The 24,532-nt window shown below is 41.5% G+C and overlaps 2 protein-coding genes across 2 annotated transcripts; both read right to left on the reverse strand.

Annotated features, from left to right (window-relative positions):
• Window positions 1–3,232: 3,232 nt before the first annotated feature.
• LOC112963888 (neuropeptide Y receptor type 4-like) lies at window positions 3,233–4,366 on the reverse strand. The gene has a single exon (XM_026061332.1). It carries the CDS (start codon window positions 4,364–4,366, stop codon window positions 3,233–3,235), a length of 1,134 nt encoding a protein of 377 aa, XP_025917117.1.
• A 14,305-nt stretch (window positions 4,367–18,671) lies between these two features.
• Window positions 18,672–21,237, reverse strand: LOC112963870 (beta-microseminoprotein-like). The gene is made up of 4 exons (XM_026061312.1): window positions 21,214–21,237; window positions 20,754–20,841; window positions 19,931–20,033; window positions 18,672–18,801 (listed from the first exon to the last, which is right to left on the reverse strand). The coding sequence occupies exons 1-4, from the start codon at window positions 21,235–21,237 to the stop codon at window positions 18,672–18,674; spliced, it is 345 nt and encodes a 114-aa protein (XP_025917097.1).
• Window positions 21,238–24,532: the final 3,295 nt, after the last annotated feature.

Below are 24,532 nucleotides of genomic sequence, written 5' to 3' on the forward strand. Positions count from 1 at the left end.
TGTGTAAATACAGATAGGGCTTACATGTGGCATAGACGTTTAGCCCTTTGGAACTTAGGTTTTTCTGGGCTTACCCTAAAGTTTATATTTAGCTACCTAAGGAACTTTGGAGGTTGAAACACATGTGCCTCCAGATGGTATGTAAGGGGATGAATGGGCAGCAGCTGATTGGGAGTTTTGATGATCTGAATTTTGCAATTAGATGTATGGGTGGGATTTGGTGGGTTTTAATGCCTAAATCCTTTAGTTTATCTAGCCAAAAGTCCATTAGCATCAAACAGCACTTGATTCCAAGCTTGACACTTCCTTCAGTCACTAGAGGAAGATAAATCCCTGTTTGTGTCAGTCTGGGTTGTTCTAACGTTGGATCTGCTTGCTTCACATATGCACTTGTGATCGTGGGTGTCAATGGCCACATGAACTACAGTTCAAAGAAGAGTCAGACTCAGCTTATGTTTCTACCCTTCACAGGAATAGCTGGGACTTGATGCACAACGCACATACAGCATGTCAGAAATTGGCCCTTAGAGCTATATAACTTCTTTATCAAAAGTTTTCACTTAAAACTACATATTCATGGAAGCAAAAATTTCAAGGGTAATTGCTTCAATTTAAAGCACTGCTGCTTGAAAAGTATATATTTAAGATTACAGATCAGATAATCTTCTATGTTCACATTTAGTAGAGTATTTTACTATAGCTTGACACACATCTTAGTTAATTAAATGTGGAATTATAACAAGTACAGGAAATGGACAGGATTACTTAAGGCTAATAGGGGTGAACTTCACCCAAAATACAAAGACACCACAAAGTTGAAGCAGTATTTAAGCCCTCAAATACAACATAATTCATGTATAAATCAAGTTTGCTAGAAGGAGCTAATATATTTTGCACTAGTCAGCACCACATGGTTGCATAACTCTGTTTTCAGTTACAGTAGTAAATTTTACACTAGAACTGTACATAAGAAAAAATAAGTCCTCTTGTTCTGTGTTTCTAATGGGCTCAGTCTCCAGTCTAGAAATGACATTGCATACAAATGAATCAAGAAAAACAACTCTTCATCATAACTGTGACAAGAAACAATGAAAAAAACAAAGCAGAAATCCATTAGAAAGAAGCATAAATATCTTGCAAGAAAGTTTGGGGAAGATGCAAAGGGTATTTGCACATGAACTCTCTTACTGAGATACACAGGTTCTGCACAGATTCAGAAGAGCAGCAGCCTCAGCTTTTGCGTTAATACTCTGAACATAAGAATTTAAGGTCCAAACATGTACTCTGCCAAGAATTTCTATGTGCCCAGCTCATGAGAAGAGATTCACTCCCGTTTATGTCAGCTGAGGATATGATCCGCTGCTTGTTGATGGCTCTTGCTACTTTATAGCATAAGATTTTGCTCTTGTCTTCACCCCTAAATACAATCTTGGCTTCATCTTCAGATACTTTGTCCAACATCCATATGGCCTGTCAGACCGCAGCATGGGAAGGATTCACRTAATTATTTACCAGCTCATCTAATCAGAGAGCTTCCAGCCTAAGGGATTTCTAGCTTTCTGCACAGCTACACATTGGATAGCTTCAATTCTATGCAAACCTATTGACTATGATGAGTAAGGACAGCTTATCATAGCATAATTCAGGTTAGAAAGGACCTCAGGTGGTCATCTTTGTTCAGTCTTGTGCTAAGGTTAGCTTAACAACTCAGGACAGAAGATGGCTCCATACGTCTTTAGCACTGACCTACTACACTGTGAATTAAGATGCTGGTTGTCTTTTTACACTTGCTATTTTTTAATTTTTTTTTAAATCACTTCCTCAGTGTGAGCTTCTTGAGAGTACCTGCTTCTTGGTTTCTTAGCAGTCATTGAGCAATGTCTCAGGCTCCAGAAGTTTGTCATATCATTCTTTTCTGAAGAAAAATGAGCTTATTTGTAGGTTTTGTGGTCAAAGTCTAAAAATACCACAGATTTAAAAAAAACAAAACAAAACAAAAAATGACCCTCACTTCAGTAGAGCAACTGATAATGCATCTTATTTACATGTAGCTTGGCTTTAAGATATGTGTCTCCACCTGACCTGGATTCCACTTGTGTGTTTTTGTTGACCTTTAATTGATTAGTCAGAGTTTGAGCACCTCTCTGTTGCTGATGCCAGCAAGCAGGACTGGTATTTGACATGTGGCTGTATTTTAACAGGAAACTGAAAGCCTCCATGCATAAGTTTATCTCTTTGGGAGTGCAACCGCTCCTAAAAGCTAGGGTTTCTGGAGGCATTTTTTTCATGTCTATTTCAATCTTCTAAATGGGATACTCTGAAATTAGAGTACCAAAGAGCTAAAAAGCATTTCACTGTTGAAGTAGCAGTAGCACCTTGCTACTAAGGCTTGGAAAAACTCCAGTAATCCAGCCATCTGATATTATCATGGCATGCATTTTTAGCATGTGGAGCTTTGTGACTGACAGGAGCAGGAATCGTGAAGTCAACCAGACTGGATTTCCACGTAGATCTGCAACTGTTTTTCGTCTGCTTAAAAATCATGCTCAGCATCATCTCAATGTGTTTAAGAGTCTAATCCACAGAGTAACGTTTTCATCTGCCACCATTCCTCAATAAGTAACTGTAGTCTTTAAGTAATAGGATCGTTGTTCTGCGTCTCTACAGTAGACAGACGTTGCAAACTGGCATCCAATTGTTTGATATGAACTAGATCTGCTGAAAGATTAGTGTCACCTAACAAGCTGTGAGAATCAGCAAAGCACAAACTTTTCTGAATTTTCATGTCTCTGTCCCACTGGTCTGTCAACAGTGGGTAAAAATCTTACTAATACTGAAAAATCAAAGAGAATCTGGGTAGCTGGGTAACGCTCTGGGTAGCCTGCAGCGCCGAAACTGAAAGTCTGGGATTCTGCCTCAGTCATGACAGAGATGTGAGCTTAGCTGATGAATCTAGTGTCAGTCTGTGTGCATCCACATCTTAGTTACTGAGCTGTTAGAGCAGCCCAGTCTTCTCAATATCTGTCTGTACGTCTCAGTGACATGAACAACTTGTGCACCATAGGAGCTATATGCTTACAAGCTTCCTTTGCCCGTTCTTCCAAAAATCAGGCAGCAATGGGCTCCTGTTCATATCGCAGCTACAGCATCGTCAGTTGCTTTTTATACTGACAGGTAATATAGTTGGTTTGCAGTGTGCTCCATGCATCCCTCTGTAAACGTTTACTGTCTGCTAGATAGAATTATGTCTGCAGTTCAACATCAGTGAGCCCTTAGAGATTTCAGTCTGCATGGTGGATAAAGGTAAATGATCATATTCTTCCATTGATGCAGTTACTGAATTATGCTGGCAGCTCAGAATCAGTGACTTCACTTCTTTTTTGAAATTGCTATTTAGGAAACCATAGATAACAGGGTTGACACAGGTGGAAGCCATGGCTACCAGGTGGCACAATGAGAAGATCAGATTGTGGTGGCAAGGTGAAATGATTTTGTAATTCCAGTCCACAATGGTGTTGAAAACGTGCAGTGGTAACCAGCAAACAGCAAAGGCAGCAACCATGGATGCTAACAAAATGTTTATCCTTCTCAGCTGAACTGCTCGGTTGCTGTATTCGCTTTTCTCAAACATGTCCTTTCTCTTCTGCAGACGTAAGTAGATACGCAGATAGCAAACTATAATGAAGAAGAGGGGGATGCAGTATTGCAGAAGCAGCAAAGTGGTGGTGTAGATAAGTCTGTGCTGCTCAGAAGGCCACGAGTCGATGCATATGGCCTTGTCAGTGGAAAAATTCATGATGTACGCGAGCTGCTCATACAAATCATTAGACAAGATGGATGTGGTCAGAAAGGGCAGGGACATGAGGCATGCTAAAGTCCAAATGACTCCAATTCCTAGATAGGCTTGGGAGATACTTGGCCTCCAGCCAGTCGGATTTATGATGAGCTGATGTCTTTCCAGAGCAATAAGGACAAGAGAAAGAATTGACACTGTCACAGATGTGCACTGAGTGAAAGAGGTCATTTTGCACATGACCTCCCCAAATATCCAGTAGTCCATCATGGTGTAAACAATGGTGAAAGGCAGGCAGACAAGACCCATAAACAAGTCTGAAATGATTAAGTTGGAAATGAGGATGTTGGTGACATTGGCCTTTTCCTTCTGCCTGGCTATGACAGCAATCAGACAGATGTTTCCCACAATGCCTAGGACAGTCTCCAAACTGTAAGAGGTGGCCAGAAAGACAGTAAGATCAGTGATGTTCCTGCACTGATTTGAAAGGTGTGTGGGGAAGCTTCGGTTTGAGCTCCAGTTCTTACTGTTCATGAAGGGAAAACCATCATTAACAACCCTCGTTTTATTCATCCTGGACCCAAAAAGATTATCCAAAAAGGTGATAAGGAAATAGACGCTTTTAGGGTTGGCTTCAGAAGACTCAGATTCTCATCTGTTCTGTGCAGCTGCAGAGGATCTGGTTAAATCTGCAAAGGAAAGGAAAAAAGATTGCTTAATTATGCTACATGAGATAAGTCAAAAGGGTAGCATATGGGGGAGTGAGATAGGGAAGTGAACACCAATGATTCTGTGTGTCTTTTTTCATCTCCCTTTCATTTAGTGTATTGGACCATAAAATGGAGTTATTTGCTGGCTTTGCTAAGGGTTCTTACTGTCTTTAAGTCAGTGCAACTCTATTGCAATATACTTGTATTGAGGTTACCCCATGAATTTAAGAACATCTTACCTTCATGATTTAACTCAGTGCAGTATCTCAAACATCATTAACATGGTAGACTGGCATTTCAAAAAGACTGGGCCAAGTTACAGTTGGAAGTAAAAATTATGTGTAATTCTGGATTTGGAAGGTTCTGATCCAAAAGTGAACAGAAGGTATTGGGTGAGGCTGCATTTAACGTCATTCAAGCTAAACATCAAGGTGAAATCTAAGGCATACTAACTGCATAAAGCTAACATAGAAATATCCTATGCGAGTTAATCTGTGAACTGAATTTGCAATTGCAACCAGAACACATATTTGCTTGAGACATAATCACCATGCAAAAATTTACTCTCAGATTCTCAGCAGGGATAACATGGAACAGCTTTGAAAAAGTGTAAAAAGATTCAAAATCAATTCAACATTTTTTTGCTTCTATGCAGCTGCAATAACTCATGAGAACTCTAGTCCCACTCCCCTGCTTCTCCTTTCTGGATGAACTCCCGTGTCCATGAGGCACTGATGTCTCCCTCTGGGAGGCCAATGTAGTCATCACAGGACTTACCAGAAATATATTCCAGCCTCCTGATTTTGGCCATAGGAGTCATTGATTTCAACAGCCTCACTTAATTTCTTGTGAAAAGTTTATTATTGATTCTCCTCCAGCATAATTTTGCTTTTGGCAGTTTTTAACCAAGAGAGTTCAAAGGTTGTAATAATATGGACTAGTGATTTACTAGATACTGTTTCTGCACAGGCAGACTGGTCTGCTTGCTAGCTTCTGCTGCAACCCTTGAGCTGGGCTTTTCAATGACGTCTCAGGCAGATGAGCACACAGAATTAATAGGGGCTGGACACTTCTGGAAATCTCAGCCATACGATGGACTCTACCAGTGGGCCCCTGGGAGACTGTTACAATCAACCCACATCACCCCTTCTTCCCAGATCCCTTTCCTCCTTTGTACAGGGGGAGGATATCCTCTTTCCCTTTCCTTATGGGTTTCCTGGTGCAGGGCTCCTCCCTTCAACCAAGTACCAGAATCCACTTATGTAGATAGTTATCCCTTGCCTTGGCACAGTCTGCTCTACAGTCCTGCCTCTGGAGTCCAGTCTTGTGCTATGTCAAGAAGTGGAGAAAAACATCTAAATCTGCTGAGAGTTCTCCTCAGGTCACAGGCAGCTACGTGGAGTATGAAGGCTTGTAATGTGCAGTGTAAATAAATACTCAGGGAACGACACTATTTACCCATTGCATGAGCCTTTTCTCAGCAATAAAATGCTACTCAAACAAGTTTGTGAGGTTGTGATAAACTTCTCAGGATTTCAGAAAAACAAGTGGTCAAGATATTAATACATAAATAAAATAATGTAGTGAGATTATCACTGTTTGAGTAGCATTTATTGCTGAGCAACTGCATGCATAAAGGTAACCAATACTACACAGAAAGGGTCCACCATACTATGCTTTTTGGTTTATCTCATCTTTTGTTTTTATGATTTGTACTGTCTGCTTCTTGAGATGTTGCTTCTCAGGAACTGGCAATAAAATCAACCGTGTACAGTAAATAAAAAGGTGTTTTGTGGCTGTTGTTCTGCTTGATCTGCAAAAATTAGTACAGTCAGTTCTTTTGCTGCTTTGTCAGACCTGTTGATATATCTGTAATATATAGGCACCTATATGTCAGAGACAGTCACACAAGTAAGATACGTTAATATTTTCTTTCTCTTGAATTTTCTTTTCCTTAGCATTTTAAACCTTGAATAATAATCCAAAGACGGCAAAGGAAATTTTCCAAAATGTGGGCATAGGTATGACTGTTTCTGTCCACTCGCTTTTGTGTTGTTCCTCACCCAGGGTGAACAGATTTACTTCCTCTCCGGACCAACAAGGAAAGGCAATGACTGTGTGTGAATTGCATTATCRTGTATGGGGAGGGTCAATGCAGAGAAGAGCCTGTTTCAGCTCGTTCAGTGTGAAAACGGTGATAGAATGGAAAGCCAGGAACCAGTCCCATAGCTTTTCATGACTGCTGGCCTGTGGGGATGCTGCATGGGAAAAAGAGCAATGCGATCAGCAGCCTGCAATATTGTGTGGTACCAGTTGAAGGAGCTCAGTCGTGGCATTCGGACAGGACAAACAGGCTCTGCTTTCTGTGAACACATGGGCTTTGTACTATGGTTCCAGCCTAGTTATCCTTAGCTACAGTATCCTGGACAACAAGCACATGCTTCTCTTTTGTTGCTTGAAAAATGTGTGCTGGGTTATTACAAACATCTGTGCCTAACAAGCTAAGCCCTCACCAGGATCCCAGACTCTTTTGGATGTGCTGAGGGGTCAGTAATGACAGCTAGTAATGCTGACACAAGAATACAATGTAGTGGAGCCGCTCGAAAAGTAGAAGCCAGAGTACACCACTGTAAGGGGTGCATTGCCAAAGGCGGAGTGTGGCTGTAGGTCTGCGGCAGGCGGCATACATGGTGGGGATAATGAATGTCTCGGAAGGCCTGGAATGCATTTTTTTGGGTTCACTGTCTCTCAATACTTTGCATTCTGTGGTGTCTCTCACACGGTGGCTGTCAAGCATTTCCTAGACATCCATTCTCCAGTACTGCCCAGAGGTAAATAATGTATTATCAATGTCTTATCACAGATAAGGGAACTGAGAGACAGAAGAGCAGTGAGACATCAGCTGCTCAGTGTCTCAAGGGAATCTGTGGTGCACTCTGCAGGTACTTATAACTGCCTGCCAACCCGATGTCTTTGCAAAAGTCAGAGCCCAGATCACCTGGGTCCATAGTTCTCTGTGTCTCTTATTATGGCAACCATAATGTAAAGAAGCATTTCTAGAAAAACAGGAAAATAAAAGTTATGGTGAGCTTATATTTATGGCTCCTGTTATGATATCTTTAGATGGCAGATCCTGTACCATCTCAAAGTGTTTGACTGCTATTTGGTTTGGTCTAAATTAAGAGCTAGTAGTAAGCAATGTGTACTTATTCTGTTCAGACATTTGAATGAAATGTTAGTTAATGTACTGAATTACAAATGCAAAGGAAAAAGCTATAGCTCCTTGCTATATCAAAGATTTGTTGAATAGCCAGTGAAATATAGCAAAACCCATATGTATGAGCTGACAAAACAGCATTAGTTTCTAGAGAGTGAAACAATATTTACTTGCTTTGTAGGAGTAACAAGCCTACCTCCTAAATCAGTTTGGAGAAGGAGTGGGGGGGAAGAGGTGGATAAGGTTTTTTTTTTCTTTTTTTTCTTTTCCTTTTTGTTATTTGAGAAAAGAGTAAACCTGTTCAGAACCCTCAATGAACTTCAAGAGACATCAGTTATAAAAGCTAACACGCAGCCTGAGATAGTTTCTCTGAAAGGTGAGTATCACAAAAATCTGCAGCAAGTTAGTTGGATGGAGAAGGAGAAAGTGAAGGAGCTTTCAGATTTAACCTTGGTGTAAGTTAAATTCTTCATCTATGTCTCTTAGAGACATTAATCACCGTGTTGCCTGTGATGGAAGCAAGGAAATAGAGCAGGTAAGGTTTGAAGACTTTGTCTTGCTGAATGATGCAGCCTTTTGAACTAAAAAAAATCACTCAGTTTGTCTCAAAACAAAAAACATGCATCAGTGGTCAACCTGAAAGCCTTGTCCCAAATGGCCAGCCTGTATTTTCCAGAAAAACTCCTCATAGAAAAGGGAATTCTATAGAGACGTCTCAGGGAAGAAAATGAAACCCTCAATGTGTTTCAAGGAGACTCCCAGATAGTGGTTCCAGGCAGTGAGTGCGCAACTGTCCTTTGAGAGACCTCTGGACTTGAAAGTGTCTTATGAAAAAGAAAAACTGCTTCCTGGAGGCAGGGAAACAAGGGACAACTGCTGATAAGGTACTTTATGTGCTAACTGGGAAAAGATAGGTTGGTCTTGCAAAGCTAATCTTCCAGCCCTCACTGAAATCAAAAGCCAGGAATCAAAAGACATAGCTGCGGTGGACATTGTGTATCATTTTTTCACTTCAGACATAAGTAGAAGAAAACAGTATATTTGTAGTACTTGTCTCCATTATCTGGTACCCAGAAGCAATTGCTTTGTCAGGCTTAGTACCTTAACTGGTAGCTCAAGTTGTTTGCTGCTTTCATCCAGCAAGTCTTCCTGAGAGAAGCAATTCTCATAGATGAGAAGTGAGTGTATGGCTGTTATTTAAAAAGCTATGGGAATTATTTGGAGTAAAGCAGCTATAGGCTGCTTATAGCCTCTTAGAAACAAATGAGCAGTGGAAAGGTTTGACGGAACTCTGAAATTCGTATTGCACGTATTAACTGAGCTGGCTGTTGACTGACTAACAGTGGTACCCCCTTCTTGCCTGCAGCGACATTAGCTGCAGGATTGGCCCTGTTTGACCTTATATCTGGGAGAAAGGTTAGCAATCTGTTGGCTGTCATTAGAGGTTCCTAGGAAGGCAACACTAATCAGAAGAGGATACCTGTCACTGCGTATGCACAGTCATCCCACAGCAATTTAAAATCTGTGAGGGTTCTGGTACAATGAAATTTAATGGTGGGCTTTTTGTTCTTCTCTATCCTTGTCAAACTGCATTTGTTACAAAATTATTGGGAGTGAGTGCCCTAGGTCATCAAAAAAGCTAATTCTCTCTATTTCTAAAATGTGCATAATTAAGGTGTACCACAAGCTGTGTGTATTAATACATTGCAAGCCTATAACATTGGCAGCTGGTATAAATACCCATGAAAGTGGGTATTTTCTTCCCCTCTCATATCTATACATTTTCAGAAGGAAACCATGCAGGGGATATAAGATTGTGACATGGGTCTCTGATCTGCAGAAATCAGGAAAGTTTTACAAAAGCATCTACACTGAATTTTTATTTTCTGGCTAAGTTTATAACATCCTTATGGAAGATGCAGATCTAGTTCACAAAGGTAAAATGTGGCTAGCAGGTCAGCCGGCTGGAGAATGGTAGTGAAATCCCAGTTCCCTTAACAGTACAGGCCATTGTGAATTGGCTTGTACTCAAGAGGAAAAGAAGCAAGCCTGGGCATTCAGAAAGGTGATCTTTACCCAAGGATGTGGGAAATCCATAAATCACTGTAATGGGCATCTTAGCAGGCAGCCAGCTAGGGTAACTGGAGAGTGATGTGATGGGTACTGGCAGAAACTGCGCAGAATGGGTCAGGAAAGTAGGGGGTCTTGGGGTCAGGAGGGAGGAGTGTTTTTCAGTCACCAGTGATAACCTGGAAGGCTTTTTGGCAGGCAGCAAGGTGGCAGGGAGCACACTGAACCCTGAAAAYCTCCAAGAAGTTTGCCATCTCCCTCTTAGGCCCTGCAGGGCTTCAAGGCTGTGCTCCCTGTTTACCAGGGTCAGGCCTTCTGTGGCATGTCGCACTGGATCCATCTATCAAAAACAGGTAACTGATGAAAAATGATGATCTGGTGGACCCAGACTCTTTGTGAACTCTACCCAAATTTGCTGAATAGTTCCAGGGTGACTTAAAGTCGTGATTTAGCTGGGAACTCCAAAAGCATGAAGAATGCACTTTCTCCATATACCCAATGGGAAGGGAACATTTCATGGAGCTGAGAGATTTCCTTCCAATCCCTGATCTGAACCAGATGGAGCTGAAAGTTAAAATGCAGTATCCTTCATAACCCAGACAATCACTAACTCCACTGGGTTAAATCACAGAGCCAGGTATCATCATCACCTGTGCATTGGTTCACACCCTTTGGTCTCACTAAAAAAAAGCTCAGAAATGAATTAAAATTATTTTGTTTCTAATGGAACAAAATATTGCATTCATACCAAAATCACTTTTTTTTAAAAATCTGCAAAAGCCTTCTTCTCTTAAAAAAAAAAAAAAATTCCAATCCCTCAAAATTATACTTTTAATGTTTTGGTTCAGGCACTGAGTGACAAAAGCAATTGTTTGCACAGACCTAATCAAAAGCCAAACTGTAAACAGTAAAGTATTTATTAAGGTCTCCCTTGCTTTTATAACCCTTCTTGCTAAATCATTACTATTAATAATTGTAATAATGTTTATTATGGTAGTATTTAAAGACTAATTGAGAATAGGTCCTTTTGTGCTTAGTGCTGTACAGATCTAGAGGAGCAGACAAGTCTCAGCCCTGAAGACCTTAGAAGGTGAACAAGGGTTAGGGAAAGAGCTAAAAAGTATACAAACAGAACAAAGAATTTATTACTGTTTTTCCTTGCCTTGTGACTGGATTCAGAGCCCATTACTTATAGTGGACTTTGGATCAGGTTCACTTCATATTTCTGCCTTTGTTTCTGCATTGTTTTTAAACCCTAAAGAAATCCATGACATTCTAATGGAACTGAAGGATTGTGCAAGAATTCCCTGCTCCTAGGAATCCAGTCTGTTTAAAGCCTTCTAACCCATGACTTCTCTTGAATTTAAACTTCATGTCCCTGTCAGCACCAATGGATCAATTTTTAAATTTAAATGCTAATTGAATGCTTCTCTTTACCTCCTGCTTACTCTAATTATTAAATGAATGAAGAATCATATCATATAAAGCATTTCAGAACTCTTTTTTTTAATCCATATTCTCATGTTCTTTTAAAACTTGCTTCTTTAAACTGTATTAGTACAACAGCCACTCAGTAACTCTCCTTCAAATGTTTCTCACATATAACTCTTGCCTCAACTCCTGGATGAAAGTTTTAGGAGAATCCTTGGTTAACATTTTCTGATCAGAAATTGGAGTCAGTTATCCAAAGATCTGAGCAAAAAGTTAATCAATAATTATGGCATCTGCTGTCAGCCACTCAAGTGAAAGTTGAACAGATTTTTATAATCAGAAGTGATGACTAATAAGTAGATCTGAGCTGTCATAAAGTTTAAACAAAATTTAGAAAATCCTTACCTGTTACTGATTGAGAAAATTACTGCTGTTGCTCCACATTTATGTCTTGGAAGAATGAAGGAATGTTGTAGCAGCAAAGTAAGATCTTCTGTGTCTCAGCAGTTCAGAAGAGAAGCTCTCTCTGCTGTTTCTGTAGGTAATTTGGATGGCATCTCTCTCTCTCTCCCTCTCTCTCCCTCCCTCCCTCCTTCCTTCCCTCCCTCCAACTTAGCCAATGAATTCTGCCTTATGCTGCTTTGAAGTTCTGGCTCCCTCTGCTGCTGCATGAATGTATAAATTCTACAGATACTTGAGATAAATAGCAGCTTCAGGATAGAGCTATGAAACTGTTTGAAGTATAGCACACGTCTATGCCGCACACGTGTACATGTGAGTGGCATGCAGGCTAAAGCAAAGGAACGAAACAAGGGAATAGAACCTATTTCTATTCTCCTTATTGTGGCAAGATTTCTGCAGGATTCAGAAATTCTGCCTCATATGTATAACCAACTTACTAGTATCAGTTTTCTCTGTTTTTCCAGTCCACTACAGACTAGCATTGCAAATTTATTTTAGAAGGATCCAGGCTTCAGGTCTTAAATATCCAGACTCTGAAAGCCCAAGAGGTACAGTGTTATTCAGATAAAGAACTCAGAAATGTCAGGGCCTTGAAAAATTAAAAAATACAGGAGAAAAAGGATTTGCAAAGGTGCCAGTTCTCATTGATTCTTTCCCCTGTCCTTTTTCATGAAAACCCAATGCAGAAATTAGAGTTGCTAATTTTTCTCTTGCCTTGAGAAAAGATGAACAAACAGAGTATTTTCAAGAGCTATACCAGAATAACCTAATTTGGATATTTATTTAAACCAGCCTTTTAGCCATGGTTGACTGCTTAACTAGTCCAGTAGTTGCTGCTATTCTGGGGCCCTTCAAACGGCGTGATAAGTAGTTGTAGCAAATATGCCTTTTTGTACATAGGCACATAGTGCATCAACAAAAATCAAACATTTCAGTACCAAAAACTAAGAGTAAGAGCAGTTATTCATTTGCACTGTATTCTTTCTTTCATTTTGTTTTTTTGATACCAGCTATCAGAGATGTGGCTGTCTACTTTACGTTCTTAGCTGACATCTTTTATCATTAGAGAAATAATCAAATCAGAAGCATGCATATTTAAGGTCTTTCCATGGCATTTTGGCATTTCTGGTGCCTTATGATACTGAGAAGTGTGAAAATGGAATCTGTGTGATGAATGGTGAAAGCTAGAGAGTTGTCTTTAGTTACCAATTCTTTCTTGTGGAAATGCTTGAGTTGCTCCTTATTTTGCATTACTTATTTTTCCCAGCCTGCTTTTCAGTAGTTTTATTTACCATCTAGTCTGAAACGGTAGCCTGTATCCCAGCATTCTGCTTTAACGCAGGCTCCTCGGAAGGAGAAGACCTTTCTCTTCTGCTTAGGGAAGGGGGCACAAAGAGTCTGTGCTTCCAGCTGAGAAGGCAGCAAGCCACACAGATCTTGAGTCTCCTGCCAGCTCCTGAGGAAGCAGAGGCTTCCTATCTTGCTGGAGCCAGAAAAACTGAAATGATTTATTTAGCTGGTCTGTTCACTTCTGCTTCTTCCCTAATTTATTTATCATATGTTTATTTGTTCTGCTGTTCAAAACATTAAAGAAAGGGGAGGGGAACCACTAGGACACAGACTGTCCTTTTACAGGAGAACAATTTGATTTGTGGAGCTGTTCTCTCTGCCTCCTCAGCTTGCAGCACTCTTTAGCCAGTCTAATCTCCACACCTTCCAAAGAGTTACAGATATACTGTGTCACTTTTATTCTCTTGATTCAGACCTTTGGACAGAGCTTGCAATAGCAAATTAGCATCTTCTCTCATCCTAAAGTCAACAGAGAGAAGTTGCAGCACTGATCCTGAAAGACTGCTCAGGCCTCTGCAGCCCAGAGATCAGGAAATGACCTAACTGGGATTACTTTGCTATGGCATCTGGGACTTTCTTCATGACAGATCTTTAGGATGAACTGGTATATCAAGGTCTTGGCCATTTTCTGGTGAGGTGAGTGGGGCTACGTTAGAGTCCTATTGCATGTATGTTCTTTCTGCTCCCTGTCCAAACTGCAGGGAGAAAATATGCGCTGTTAACAAGCTGATGGGAGAGCAGCATTTGCGTGAGTCCAGCCCTGCACTGTTTTTTGCAGCTAGGACTTGCGCAGACACACAGTAGTCACTGAGCGTAAGCCAAGATACGTGGTGGGGCCGGGACTGCCATGCAGCGGCTGTCCTGACTGCAGCACAGTGGGGACAATACTGGAGCTAGCTTGGAGTGAGAGCAGCTCCAGCAAGACAAATATGCAAATATCTGTTTCCTTATCCAGATGGGTCTTACAGCCTTGGTTCAGCCCCCTGCTGAACACAGATCCTGGTACCTGAGATGACTGGTTTGAAGCTGGTGGTGTTTCATTTCACTATACAACCAGTACTACTGAACAGGTACCTGTGGATAGTGTCTGTGAGAATCCTGACCTGCTAAGGCTTTTGGCAAATGCACAAGCAATACTTGTGTGGGGGTGCGTAAGGATGGAAATTCCTTTATGTGAAGAACACTTGCAGTTGGAAAGCAACATGTAAATACAGTAGAGCCAGCTATTGCCAGTCATGTGCTGGTCACACTGGCTGTTTCTGTTCATATCAGTAGATTTGCATTGATTTTTAGCAACCAATGGACCAGCCCCTGTTTGCTGTTGATAGAGAATGTGGTAAAGAAATTGTAGCTGGCATAGCATGGAGCCTGTCCTACTACCCGTGGAGTGATAAGAACACATGTTCCAATTTTCTGTCCACAGTACATGTTCCTGTTGCAGGCAGGTGCTTGGGAACTGTCCTCTTTTCTCTGTGGTTTATTACGTAAGACAGATGGACTCTATGGAGACAGCCTGTTCCAAGGGGGTACAGATGCATGGGAAACAGTCCTCTTTGCGCTGGCCAAAGAACACGTTTCTGCAAGAAATTACAGGGATAGCAAGGCCTCTACCAAGAAACACTCATGGGCTGCAATTAAGTATTTCCCTGGGAGAGAGGGGGATTGTCATAGCTCTAGGACTATAACTGCACCTTCAATGCTTTGAGAGTCTCCTCCAGGGCTCGTGTGTCAGGCTTCTAGCCATACTAGCCTTCATGGATGGAGCCCCAAGCTCTGTGTCTCTTTCTCTCCAGTGAACCTGGAGTTTCAGAGACAAATCCTCCCAAAGTACATCTAGCAAATCTAATTGTGGTTTAGCATCTGGAGTCCTGTTCTCTCTCTGGCACTGTTAACCACTGAGCAAACAGTGTTCACAAAGTAGAGTACTAGGTAATCAATGGCAAAATTGTTATGGAGAAAACGTATCATAGAGCAGTATGTAGTCCATGTGTATGCTAAGCTTAGCATTCTTCATAGCATCCTAAACAGTATTTTGAACAAGTTTGGTTTTGCTTTGTCTTGTCAGAATCTCTGTCTCTTTTTGAAACAGAACAGGCATTTTAACCATTTTCAGCCTTCTCCAACTCATTCATACCCTTCCTTCCATGGTGTGGAGGAGTTAGTGAAACTGATTTAACTTCCCAGGGATTTTTCTGAACTGGTTAAGTGATGTTCCTGCCTTGAGGAAAGCCGTGTAACTTCTGTCCCCACCCCCAACCAGGCCCTTACAAATGCATCTAACTCTTAGGAAGTTGATAGCATGATCCCTTATCTACCCCATATGCCTGTTGTCTCTGTTTCCCTGTTTCCAAGGTCTTGCATCTGTCCTGAATCCTGGAACTCTGTCTGAGCCCAGGGAGAAGATATGGAAGCAACTGATGTCTCATAACAGTTCAATAACATTTTATTTCAAAAGTCTGTTCTGAAGCTTTTTAAGGTACAGCAGATTTGGTAAGTAATAGTACACATGAGAGTTCTGTGGCAAGCATTGTATACAACCACTGCTAGCTCAGTTATTTACAACAGAGACATTGGTGGCCAGCCTTTGGGGCATGTCTGCAATAAGGTCCAGCCTGACACCTCTGGATAGATCTGTAGCCTGAGGCCTTAGGCACTTTGTCATCATCCCTTTCATGACAATATAACTATCACTTAATACAGAGGAGTTTAGGCAAAGAGATACTGTTCTCTCTAATCTACCAGTCATTATTCTCAAGAGACTGCATGGTACTATCAATTTTGAAGATGGGTTTGCATGATTTTGATGTTAGGGTAGTAGACTAATTTTTCATGAGTTGTTCACAATAACTGGCTTTTCTTTTCTAGAATGAAACAAAGTGATACTAGAAAATGAGTCAGAAACTGTGTGCCCTGCTTTAGCTTATGTGTCAAAAAAGGAATATGAAACAGTGGTGTTTCCATAGATTATGTTTAGATGTTATATGAAGCTGATGCCTTTATAAATGCTAATGCCAGGCAAAGGAAGACTGTTCGTTGTTATTGTTTTTCCCTTTTAACCTTAGAAGAACAAGACATCTTGTTGCAAGGGCACAGAGAACTTTTCCCCACCAAATGGTGACAAAAAGGCTTTTAGCACTTCACTGCTTTAGAAGTTTCAAAAGCAGAAACAACCCCTCACTTGTAGGTGCTGGTTTGTGTCCCCTCCAAGGTCTCCTTGCAAATGGATGTGTGTGTCCACGATTTCCTGGCCAACTGTTAGCAGAGAGGGGAGAGTGGGCAGCAAACCTGGGACCAGGCTACAAGTGCAACATGCTGGCTGTAGGCTGCCTGCCTGAAGATGAAAAAGGCAACCAATGCAAGCTGGTTAGGGAAGGATCTTTGAGCATGGAACTTTCTAAAAACCCAGAGTGGTACATGGCCATTCATGACAGGGATTTTCTCTGCAAAAAGAAGAGGGGCTATAAAGGCTCACACAAACACATTTTTGAAGAGACTTATGAGAAAAAATAAGAACAAGTAACTGAAGCAACAGCTTAGCCACACATTTATTTGAAAGCAGTGCACTGAAATGTGTTGATCCTGGGACTTGTTCAGTGTCTTTTCTGGGTCTTCAGGCTTCTGAGAGGAAACTCCTGGCTCCTATTGAAATTACTGTTCTCCAGATCACCAAGTGAGCTGTTGGGTCACAAAGTGGATCACTTGGAAGGTATTTGCTGCAGCAGTTTGATATGGATTACACTGAGAATCAAGGCTGTGATAGGAACATTCCCTAGAGAGATGACATGGTTCTTTCAGAGTCACCCTCAAAATCAGTGGCAAGCCTGGATTAGGCCCAGGATCTTTCTGGGGTGACTGCTCACGGCTGCTGTGGGAGACAGGACACCAGGCAGATGCGCCTGGGTCTGAACCATTTTGACCATTCTTGGATCTCCTTGCTTCCCTCTCTGTGTTTCAGAAGGTAATATACTTCTTGCTGTTTTCCCAGTGTCATCAAATTCAGTAAGACATACTGTGATTGCATGATCTGTGGGGTAACTGTTGTCTGCAGGCTGTTCATGCAAAACAGTGGGCAGGATCCAAGTTCACAGCTTCATTTGCTTTGACTTGTCCGTGTCCTCTTATTCTCAGCCTGCAAAGTGAAAGCAGGGTAGTCAGAAATTTCCACAGCTGGGCAAACTGTCTTACTGGCCCTCAGCAAGTGGAAAAGTGAGGGCTCCTCCAGTGTCTGCCACTGGCACGTTGGATGGGGCATAGCCAGTCTCGGTCATGTCCACTCCTTTACTTCCAAGAAGGCACTGGGGAATATTGTCTTGGGTAACTGTTACTAAGGAGTTCTAATTAATCCCGAGGGGAACAGATTTAAGGAGCTACAATTGTATTTCTCATTTTACTTACTTCCTGAAACTACCTTAATGACTTTCTAATAGTGCCCAGAGTCATGGATGGATTTTCTTCCAAGCATTGTTAAGCTATTTTCCTTAGTAAATGAAAGTTTTCTACGTGCATGCTTTCAGCACCGCACTTGAAAATCAACTATATGACTGTGTTTTTTCACAGCAGATATTAAAAAGAAGTTGATGTTTCCATCAGCTAAAATAATTAATTGTAGTAAGCTTCAGCAAGGTAGTCAAAAGAGAAGGGCAGATGAAGAAAACACCCATATTGTCACTGTTGAATAAGCTGAACGCACTCAAATGGTTTGTCTGGGCCTTTTAAGTTGCATAGCTCTCTTGTTATAATTGCTTTTAATGTTGTCTAAATATAGGATATTTTTCATATCGCTTTCATGGACTTTGTACCAGGCACAGTGTAGTGCTTGAAGTCTACTCTCTAAACATGTTTTATAGTCTAGGCTTTCTGTACAAACAGTTTTCATGGGGTTGTTTGTCACTGGACTTTGAACCAAACAAGTTTATTGCAGGAAATTCTACCCCAGTATGGAAGGCTACCGAACTATTTATATGACATTTCTTTGCAATAAGTTGGACACTCAGGCATGGGTTTGCCTTTTTTTGTTATATACCACTCATCTCCTGGAAAATATGCTTCCTTGTGCATTTGCACTAATGGATTGAGCTGCACAAGGCACCAGGGTGGGGTTAGGCTTTCAAAGTTCTCTCTTCTGCTTTATTTCATCCCATTCTTCTAGTAAACATGCCCTTGGGAGAAATGTCATGTGCGTGGGATRCCATAATGAATCTGTCCGTCTGTCAGGTTCGTATAACGCCTGTTATCTTAAAAGTAAATGATTTCCAAATCAATAATTAGCATTGTAACCATGCTCTTTACAGACACCATGAATTTTTCTGCTTTCTACAAGATCGACTACTTAAGTGACGACTAAAAAGGAAAAGCAGTTGTTTGCTGTATGTGCAAATTTATTTAACTCTGGATCCCAATAGGTACAAAGTCAAAAAGTTGTCTGTGGTAAAGCTTGGTTTCAAATGTGTATGTAATATGGCAAGCCACCTAGTGACAGAGATGAGACAGATGTGGCACAATTAGAGCTGTGAAAGGCATGAGGAGAATCCCTTCCTCCTGAAGCCRTGCTGCTTTGCTGCTTTCCTCTAAATGAGAGGCCCAGAACCCATTTGTCTTCTAGGGGAGATGTGGAAGAGGAGAAACACATCAGATGGTCTTAACCAACTCCATTGTAGACTTTGCAGCTTATCTCAGGATTGGTCTTTTTCACCACTCGGATGGAGCAGCTTTTCTTGTGGAACAAACCAACACAGTTCACTTTGTCATAGTTCTTGGGGATGAAAACTCTGTCATTGAGAAAGGCAAAGAGAAAATCAGGAGCCAAGACATGGATTAGGAAAAGGATGCTTACTGAGCCACAGCAGTCCTGGGGCAAGCTACACCATGGATTGATTTGACTCACAGTTTCCATTAATTACAAATGCTATGGACTATCATAAGAGGAATACAGAGCTTTGATCTTGATTGTTAACAGCTAAAGTGATCCCCCAATATGCAGTTCTCACTGGTCATTCTGTTAGAAACTGGCATAAATTCCCACACAGAGACAAAAGGGAGGCAACTTTTGGCTTCCCCATTTGGACTAAGGCTATCTTGAGAAGAACAAACTATTTCAAGAGTGCTGAATCACCCCCATGTGAATATCTTCTGGCTAAGCTTCTTCTCAGCACAGGCAAGCTCCCTCTCTCTTCCTGCTGGGGAAGGCCAGGAATATTCCCCACCAAGGGTTCCCCATGTTGTATTCTTCCTGATAGGTCTTTTATGGGTCTCTTTCTCCTTCATCTCAAGAAGAAATTTTCCAGCCTTCTGGGGAGATAAACTGTTCACACCACTATATTCTGGAAGGCACAGCTCTCCTCGATGTGTCACCTCGCATCCATGAGGCAGGAACTTGCAAGAAGAATTAAAAAGCAAATTCTCAGAGCATGGGCTGTGTCCCCTGTTTTGTGAAGTGGGAAGGGTGGGCTCTTGGCAGCATGGAGAAGGGTGAACAGCACTGGCCTGATCAGATGCTTGCAGGCAGACCCCYGGCCTGGTGCAGAGCTACAGGAGCCCACATGTATGTGTTTTGGGATGTTTAGGGGTCCAGAGACAAGCTGCTGAATAGAAGGAGGAAGAAAACTAGGGCTAAAGGGAATCATAGACCCAGTTAGGGTCAAAAACAAAAGAAAGGCTGATGAAGAAGAGCTGTGTGCTTGAAAGTCCTTGGCTGTGTTTCGTTTTGTTTCATTCCAAAGAAGTCTATGGGCCAGGCAAGTCATTTTGCTTGGTTGTGATTGGAACTGACTGGGAAATAGGAAGATGAATTTTTCTCAAGTGCATATGAAATTCTAATGCACAATTTCATTGAGGTTTTCTATGTCTGAACATCTCAGTCAGTTCCTGATAAACAAACACAAATTTGGGGGAACTTACAAGCTGCAGCAGATCATTGCAGTCATCTTACACCTACACTGGTAGCAATGTTCAGTCTTCCACATAGCACCAAAAACGTACAGGTTTCCGTTTGAAAGGCACCCTACGTGCACACACCAGAGAACAATAGCCAGTAGATCAATGTGAACACATACAGACATAGACCACAGTCTTATGTTTGTGGACTGGCAACCAAAGCACTGATTTCCATAGAGTTACACCAGGGAAGAATGTGACCCAGGACTTTGCAGAAAGGATACAAAGTCTTTGCTCCTGAAGTGTGCGTGRGTGTATGATATGGTATGAGAAAATGGTAACAGCCACATACCAGAGAAATACTATTCTGCTATTGCAATGTGTCTAAGAAAAGCCTTAGCTCATGGCTAGAGTAGGATCTTTCTGATCTTCTTCATTCTCAACACAGAGGTCTAGACTGTAATTTCTGTCTCTCCCCCTCCCTCTCAAATTTTTATTAGACTTCAACTTGTTCCGCTAAACTGAATTTAAACACTGGTTGTGTTATTTTTGCTTAATTTTAATGTCAGGTATCTTAGATTAGTCAACACTGCTTAAAAATAGGTGCTTTTTGTCATGTAGGCATAGCCTTCAGCTATACATCAGCCCTGAGGGTGTGACTGTTGTAAGGGATAGTGTCTCTGTCTACTCAGAGATGCCTCCAGGTGGTTTGATACCCAAATATGCAAGTGTTTGGATCTTTCCTCAACGCAGAATGAATTATATTATTCCAACATTTCTGAGAAAATTAGGTTTTGAGTCTCTGAACTATTGTCTCAAAGATGACTAGTATATTTCCCATTCTTACCGTATTTGCTGGATGGTCTAAAGTAACAGTGGGCATCACACAGAGTCCTTGAGAGGAGAAGGATCAGGCAGAAGACCAGCAAGAATTTCTGGAAGACAGACAGGAAGCTTTCTTTAAAATAAGTTTGTTTTTTTTCAACGGTCCAGTAGAATAACTTGATGGTGCAGAATTAAGGACACGTCTTACTGTTCCCATGAAACTCGGACTAAAAAACACTCCCAGCGTACACACACACCCATATAATATAAGCTTCTGACTTACCATACTTGCACGGACTGCTCACATTTCTTAATGAGGAATAGTGTGTATTTATATACAGTGAGGAAACAATGGTCAGTGCAAAGGGGGGTGATGAAAATGTGAGCACCACTGGTGCCAATGGACACTCTAACCTGTTCCGATCATCGATCAGAAGATGTGGCCTCAAGAGGTGTTGCAAAAGCAGGTTTTGTGCACTGACATACATCAGGTTCTTGATCTCCATTGTGCTGGTGTAAATCTGAAGAAACTCCAGTGGATACACTAGTTACTTCACATCAGCACTGGTGTTAGCAGAAGAATTTGACCCCCAAGAAAGCTGCACCTTCGGAACTGGCAGGCCATCAAGAAACAGCGGGGAAAGGGCACATGGTAAGCAAGGTGGCAGTGCGCTATTGTTCAGCTGACCTGCCACAAGGATATCACCCCCAAGTATGGAACAGGTCATTCATACAGTGCAGTGGTGTGGAGAGTCCACTGTTCTAAGACTGATTTATTATAATTTCAATTATTTTATAAGAGACGCATTATTTTGTCCAAATTTAGTGACCTGTGGGGACTAGCTGTAGAGTTTTGTATCTCTCAGTTGTTCATCCAAAGCCAAGCCTAGGGGACAAAGGCAGATCACCATGACCAGATAACGCCTTTTCGGCAGCAAAAGTGAGATGAGCAGTGCGTAATCTCAGTCCAGAAGTGAATGTAAGAGTCAGGATGCTTCTCACTCTTGTCTCCCTTCCTGACAGCAACAGCAGTGATGCCAAAGGTTGGGGGAGGCAAGGAAAGTGAGATCCCAGTTCTCTTTCACCACATGTGTGTCCTGCCTCTAACACAGCTGCAATCAGAAGCCTTGCAGTGTTGACTCTGGATGTCATGAGGGCATTTTTTTTTTCAATACTCATCTGGCCACGGATATCTAAGTCTTTGTGCAATTAGACTGTTGCAATACAGAGTTCTTGAAGCTGTACCTGAAAAGCAACCAGGTAAACTAGTACAGATCCCAGCTTTTGTCTGTGGCTGCGTCAGGGGCTGTAGGGATTCACTCCTTTGCTGAACTGGAGCATAGGCATAACAAGTTAAAATAGTTACCAGAGGATTCCTAGCTTAATGAATTTCATTAATCCAATTAGCATGGGTCCTCCAGCATACCTAAGTTTCATTAGACACCTTGATTGGTGTGGCTGAACTCATTAAATTTCACTGATTGACAAACATCTAAAGGAAGTGAAGCTGCACTACAGGCAGTTTTTGGATAAAAGTTGCAGTGGCAGAGCAAGCCCTGTCTTTGTAGGGTCCAGAGTAAAGAGAGGGTTGTGGAGAAAGTAGTTGTTTGTTGTGACAGAAGACTTAATTCATGTAAGTTTTTTTTCTTCTTCTTTCACACCCTCCCCCCCCTTCTTTTTTCAAGCAGGAAATTTTAGAACTTTTACTGTGGTTTGTTTTTAATCTTGCAATGTAGTTACCAGTTTTGTGTTACTAGTTTTGTGTTATTCTTATGATTTTGTAGATTATGCTCTGTGTGTGTGGTTCTGCTCTAGAAAACAGTTCTGGTATCTGATGAAATGCCTTGAGGAAAAATCTCTCTTGTGATACTTCTTAGTTGTAGTACACTGCATTTAATGTGTTGGGGTGAGGGAGAGTTTTTGTTTTATGTGTTACTTCTAATGGAGAGGTATAAGAAAATGAACAAACGTGTTCTGAAAAGAATGATTTCCTCAAAATAACTTCATTGTTAGCTGTTAGAAGAAATAAGGTGAAAGTATAATGTATTTCTTAAACTACTACGCCTTTAAATATGTGATCTGAATTGCTTTTGTTTTAATTAAGCATCTGATTAATGTCTAGAGGCCCGTCTCACTTCTGGCCTGTCTCTGCCGTAACACTTGACATATCTTGCACTGCTTCTTGTGAGAGGCAAGTGCTATAAGAGTATTGTTGCAAGGAAACAGAACAAACAACTTCTGATTTGGAGGGTACGGTGGATTCTAAGTTATCCTCTTAATCAATTGTATCTTGGAGGGAAATAACTATATTAATGAGTTTCTTATAACTTTTGCTATATCTTGGGTAGGCGAATGTGTAAAATGTATGTATAAATAGGAAATTGAAGTGCAGTATGATTGAGGCTACTGTTGTCAGAAATGCCTGATAGTTCTTGCTTCTTAACCATATGTTTGTCTTAAAGCACGCTGTGTGCATTTTTTCCTCTTAAAAAGACAAGGCAGCTTAAGGCATCTTGGATTGCAGACTTGAGAATGAAGGGACCAAATGCTTTTGAAAGTCTGTAGTCTTGGGGGAGCTGTCTATGAGGTCAGTAACAGATCAGAGCAGAGTTTGAACCTGTCTTACTGTCCATGTTCCTGCTGACCTGCTCTGAAGCCTCTTCTTGAGACAAGCAAAGTTTTCCAGGTCAAAAAGTAACAAAGGAGTTAAGAGGATTCTCTGCTGTGCAAATGCAAGTGAACGTTACCTCTGGGGCTGCTGTGTTAAACACATGTCCTCTGGGGTGCCCGTTTGTTATGGGAAGGTTGATTTCCCCTAGCCTGGCTTGCCTAGAAGATGGCTGGGAAGGTAAGCAATGTAAAGTACCCCTCAGGCTTGGAGGGACCACTGCAACTCACTGTTCTCCCTGTGTATCTTTTCCCTGGGGATCTGTGGTGTTAGGATGGCTCCCGGCCCAGCCCCAGATGAACTATGACCTAAGGCAAACAAACTTCTTCATCCAGCCTTGAGGGTTTGGCAGCAGTTAACATATGGGTCTCCTCAACTTGAGGTCTGTGAAGCGATGAGAGGAATGGCCAGTGCTGCCTTTCCCTGTTTATCTAGCTGTTTTGTCTGTTGGGGAAGTTGCCAAACTAAACTGGTCACCTAACATAGCAGCTTGACTAAAGCAGTGACTCTATGCAAAGCTGAGGAGGCAGTTCTGCCCTGGGAAGCTTTTGCTTATTAGAAGTTTTTCGGATATCGTGAGGAGAGCCCTGGAGTGGAAAGGGCTGGGCCCTGCTTTCCTCCCTCAGCTGTTGAACCAGAGGGTGCCCAGGTGGCAGTGCTGATCACTGAGGCTCTGACTGAGGGAAGGGGACATGAAATTTGTAATTCAGCTAAAACTTGCTGACATTGAAAATATCTCTTCACCAGCCTGGTGACTTCAGACTTGGTTTGCTGGTTGTCTGTCACTCCACCTTGTATTCTGTGATTAAAACTCTATCAATGGACTATTTCTTTGTTAAAGACAATGGTGGAACTTCAGAATTGGATTAAAGCACATAACCATTTTGGAGCCAGGTGAAATTTATTTCGTATCAGTATAGTTTAAAGAGAATCTAGGAGGTGAAATTGATGTTTCTTCTGACTCTGACAAAGGATTTCCTCCATTTCTAGCAGAAGTCATGAGAGTGAGTTGTGAGGTAGGACAAGGCTTAGCCGTGCTTGTGTGTGTGCAACTTTGGGAAAGTCAAACGGACTTCATGAAATCTGACTCTACTTTTCCTACACAATTGCCACCTGTGTGACTTAGACCTTGT

This window comes from Apteryx rowi, unplaced genomic scaffold (assembly GCF_003343035.1).
Source record: "Apteryx rowi isolate R43461 unplaced genomic scaffold, aptRow1 scaffold_18, whole genome shotgun sequence".
NCBI classification, from domain to species: domain Eukaryota; kingdom Metazoa; phylum Chordata; class Aves; order Apterygiformes; family Apterygidae; genus Apteryx; species Apteryx rowi.